The sequence below is a fragment of the Laccaria bicolor genome, genomic scaffold, assembly GCF_000143565.1.
Source record: "Laccaria bicolor S238N-H82 LACBIscaffold_25 genomic scaffold, whole genome shotgun sequence".
NCBI lineage: Eukaryota > Fungi > Basidiomycota > Agaricomycetes > Agaricales > Hydnangiaceae > Laccaria > Laccaria bicolor.
The window spans coordinates 21,017-25,582 of NW_001889896.1; the positions used below are offsets into that span (position 1 = coordinate 21,017).

A 4,566-nucleotide genomic window follows, 5' to 3' on the forward strand; every position below is an offset into this window, starting at 1 on the left:
TGCCAGCATTAGTATTTGACATCATGCACAAGTTGTCTTTCATATTGATACCTACTGTCCTATCTCAAGACATAATTGTAAGCTCATATGGGGATATGGCTGAAGGATTGACATGACTTTACATATTGCTATTGCCACATCATCAGTTCCTCACATCATGCCCAAGTTGGCTTTTAAGCTAGAGAAGGCTATTCATGTTGATATCTACTCAATACATGGTCAACTTACAACATGACCTGTCTTCAAGACACCTCAAAGGATGAATCAGCCCATCATCCTACAGCCCTCAAAGACCTGTATCAAAGTTGACTATGTTTGGGACAGGCCAGTAGTTATCAATGTGAAAGCAGACAGCATGAAATGCAAACTTGGTCATGATGTCAAAAACTGGTCATGTCATGTCAATGAGCTTACAATTATGTCTTCAGATAGGACAGTAGGTATCAATATGAAAGACATGGAATGGCCTTTCCTAATGTGACAGACAACTTGTGCATGATGTCAATACTAATGCTGCAGCACTGTCAATATGATGGCAATCCTTCAACCTCATCCCCATAACATAGATAGGGCCAAGGACACCATAAACTACATGTCAACTACAAGCTTTTTTAAATGAAAAAGCAGACACTACAAACTCTTCTAATAAAAAAGTGCACACTACAAACTTTTGTAGTCTCAAAAAGCGGACACTACAAACTTTTCTAATGAAAAAGCCCAACACTACAAACTTTTGTAGTCTTAAAAAGCGGACACTACAAACTTTTCCAATGAAAAAGCGCAACACTACAACTTTTGTAGTCTCAAAAAGCGGTCACTACAAACTTTTTTAATGAAAAAGGGCACACTACAAACTTTGTAGTCAAGATAACCTTTTGACTCTAACCCTAACTATGTAGTCTAAGTCCACGCTTTTGTAGTCTAAGTTCGACTTTTGTAGTCTTTTGTAGTGTATTAGTAAACTTTGTAGTCTAATTTCGACTTTTGTAGTCTTTTATAGTGTATCAGTAAACTGTGTAGTCTAAGTCCGACTTTTTTGTAGTCTATCAGTAAACTTGGTAGTCTATATCTGATTCTTATAAGTAGTACAGGATGCACCTTCCTTTTTTGGTCATTTTTCCCACGATACAATAATTGTAGCCCTTTCTTTTAGCTTTCTGAATATACTGAAATCATGTTATTTGGTTTTGTTTTCATAGAGAAAAACACAAAAAAAAAAAAAAACGCAACGCTTTTGAAATTCCTTTACCTCATATCTCCACAACAGGAGCACTTCAGAACATAATTCAAACAGATTCGGGAAGCTACAGTGTAGGGCTACAACTTTCGTTTTTGACCATTTTTGGTAATTGGTCATGTGACCACCCTCCAGGGAAGCCCATTGCATGGACCCTGACATGTGGGATACATTTGAAAAATCACAATGAAATGCCCAGGGCTACATTTGAAATTTTGCAATGAAATACCCAGGGTATCTATTGAAAAATCACAATGAAATACCCAGGGATACATTTGAAAAATCGCAATGAAATGCCAAGGGTATCTATTGAAAAATCGCAATGAAATACCCAGGAATACATTTGAAAAATCGCAATGAAATGCCCAGGGCTCCATTTGAAAAATCGCAATGAAATGCCCAGGGCTACATTTGAAATTTTGCAATGAAATACCCAGGGATACATTTGAAAAATCGCAATGAAATACCCAGGGATACATTTGAAAAATCGCAATGAAATACCCAGGAATACATTTGAAAAATCGCAATGAAATGCCCAGGGCTACATTTGAAATGTTGCAATGAAATACCAAGGGATACATTTGAAAAGTCGCAATGAAATACCAAGGGATACATTTGAAAAATCGCAATGAAATGCCCAGGGCTACATTTGAAATTTAGCAATGAAATACCCAGGGTATCTATTGAAAAATCACAATGAAATACCCAGGGATACATTTGAAAAATCGCAATAAAATACCCAGGAATACATTTGAAAAATCGCAATGAAATACCAAGGGATACATTTGAAAAATCGCAATGAAATACCCAGGGTATCTATTGAAAAATCCCAATGAAATGCGCCAGGTATCCATTGAAATTTTGCAATGAAATATCCAGGGATACATTTGAAAAATCGCAATGAAATGCCCAGGGTATCTATTGAAAAATCGCAATGAAATATCCAGGGCTGCATTTGAAATTTTGCAGAAAATGCGCTGGGTATCTATGGAAAATTCACTATGAAATACCCAGGCCTACATTTGAAATGCCTTTCAAAAAATCCTAAGCATTATAGATATGGCCTCTAGGCTTAAGTCTAAGTTATAGAAATGACTCTCTAGGCTTAAGTCTAGGTTATAGATAAAAGTGGTAGCCACCAGTCAGGGAGTCCTGAACTTGAAGTCAGACCAAAATTCACCTGCCATCTAAGTAATAAAATACCTTTGTAGTAAGTTTATAACCTTGGCTTTGAAGAAATTCTTCAACCGTGTTGCACCATGCAGTGGCATTGGGGGAAATATGAAGAAAAAGTCGCGACACGAATTCTAAAACTCGAATATCAACAGCCAGGGAAGGGGCAAATGGTGCCGAGGGAAATAATCCGCGTTGGAGCAGCTGGACCGCAGCCGGTCGACATTTGCAAAATTGAAGTTTCAACCTTTCAAGAACTGGAACGCACTTGTTAGTATCTCAACGCCTAACAGGAAAGACACATACCGCAGAAACGAACTACGATAACCTCTAATGCTCTTGTGATACATTGACAGGTGAGGGTGGTGGCGAAAGCATCCTCGGGGATCGGCAGGCGAAATGATTCTGTCTGAGAAACGAGCCGCATGTACGGCATAATGAGGCGAGGGATCACTTCAGATTTCCAACGAATGGTTTGATTTTCACGTTTTCGTCGGTGATTAGAGACAGGAGAAGCAGCAATGTTGGCGGAAGGAGACGAAAAGAACATGATGCCACTTGGATCATCGAGATCGCCAGTGACATCAGCGGTTTGCGAGCCGTCCGCGGAGAGTGATGAGCAGCTATTGAGGGGTCGATCACCTGCGAAGCCGACCTGTCCTGGCAATGGCTTGAGATTTCTTTGCTGGCTAAACGTTCTCTCGTCTGGTAGGAGGACCAGTGGACGAATTCCACTTGGCCTGGAGAGGTAGTGGACAGCTTTGCCGCTTATCGGGGTGTAAGATAATGGGCTCGAGGATGGAGTGAAATTTTTTGGGATGCGAGGTCGCATGTCGGGAAGAGGTTGGAAGAGGAGGCAAATGTGAATGGAAAGGGATTGGAAAGTTCACGAAGTCGGAAGAGGAGGCAAATGCGGATGGAAGAGATCGGAAACTTCATGAGCGGCAGCAACCGCTCCCCACAGTCCCGATCTTCAATGGACCCTCGCAATCAAGGTGGTTACCAACAACACGTGCCCAGCAACCCCGGTCCACGCTCCCCTCACTCCCGAACTTCAGTGGATTCTCGCGATCGCGGTGGTTACCAACAACGAGCAGCCGCTGACTCCAGTCTTCGATCTCCTCGCTTACGATCTTTAGCGGATCCCGGCGATCATGGTCTGGACTACCCACGAGCATCCACCAACTCCGGTCCACGCTCTCCTCGTTCACAATCTTTGGCAGATCATCGTGATCGTGGTCAGGACTACCAACAAGCACCCCTAAATTCCCGTGCCCGCTCCCCTCACCCTCGATCTACAACAGATCCTTATGATCGTGAGCAAACTCACCAACGGTGGGATCCCGCAATTCTACCTCAGACGAAGAAGCCTTTTCAGCCAGATCCGGTGAACCATGATCGTCGTGGCTACAATCGAAACTTTTACACTGGCGGGGAAGATGATGAATATCGACACACCCGTGATTTCACCCCTGGGCACAATCAGAGTCGCTACCACGAAATTGATTCTGATTATCGTGGTGACGCCCGTGAGGCACCCAATCCACCTTCACTCGACCGCCAGCATACCAGTCACAATGAGGATGGCCATCGTCATCCTGATCGATACAATGCAGGCCCCGCACGCAGTCACTATGCCATAGAAGACCCTCACAATCTCGCAAAGCGGTCTTACAACGAAGAGGATGTGGGACATCCTGTCATGGGTGCTACTTACCCTGAGCCACCTCCAAAGAAGCGTAAGATATCGCAGTTGGATGACGGCGCTATCCGCAAGGTTGCTCCCTTGCCAGCACGGCGAATCCCATCTGGTGGTCGCCCGACCTCTCCAAACAACGGCAGGCCAGGTTCTTCGAAGGATTTGTCGAGAGGTTATCCTCCGAACGGAAGGCGCTAGTTTGACTTCGTCGTTTCATTCTCTATCTGAATATTTCATTCCCTATTAGTCTACTTGGTTATCTCATTTGCTACCCTATGTTTTCAAGTATGATTTATGATTGCTATGTTTTACCGAGTTCTATGCACTCTATGTAGTATGTTATCCTTACAAAGGTTGATTTCCGTGACTGACAACCACCTTAGCAATTTTCTATCTGTTTGTGAAAGTTACAAGTACCTGTAGTATGTTAGTATCTTTGCGCACAACACCAACCAAC

General features: G+C 42.9%; 2 protein-coding genes across 2 annotated transcripts; one reads left to right on the forward strand and one right to left on the reverse strand.

Annotated features, from left to right (window-relative positions):
* Positions 1 to 2,353: 2,353 nt before the first annotated feature.
* On the reverse strand, positions 2,354 to 3,242 carry LACBIDRAFT_303667 (uncharacterized protein; the record flags this gene model as incomplete). The annotated part of the gene is made up of 3 exons (XM_001884343.1): positions 2,354 to 2,389; positions 2,441 to 2,667; positions 2,717 to 3,242. 3 exons carry the CDS (start codon positions 3,240 to 3,242, stop codon positions 2,354 to 2,356), a joined length of 789 nt encoding a protein of 262 aa, XP_001884378.1.
* Positions 3,243 to 3,326: 84 nt separating this feature from the next.
* On the forward strand, positions 3,327 to 4,400 carry LACBIDRAFT_303668 (uncharacterized protein; the record flags this gene model as incomplete). The annotated part of the gene is made up of 2 exons (XM_001884211.1): positions 3,327 to 4,302; positions 4,357 to 4,400. The coding sequence occupies 2 exons, from the start codon at positions 3,327 to 3,329 to the stop codon at positions 4,398 to 4,400; spliced, it is 1,020 nt and encodes a 339-aa protein (XP_001884246.1).
* Positions 4,401 to 4,566: the final 166 nt, after the last annotated feature.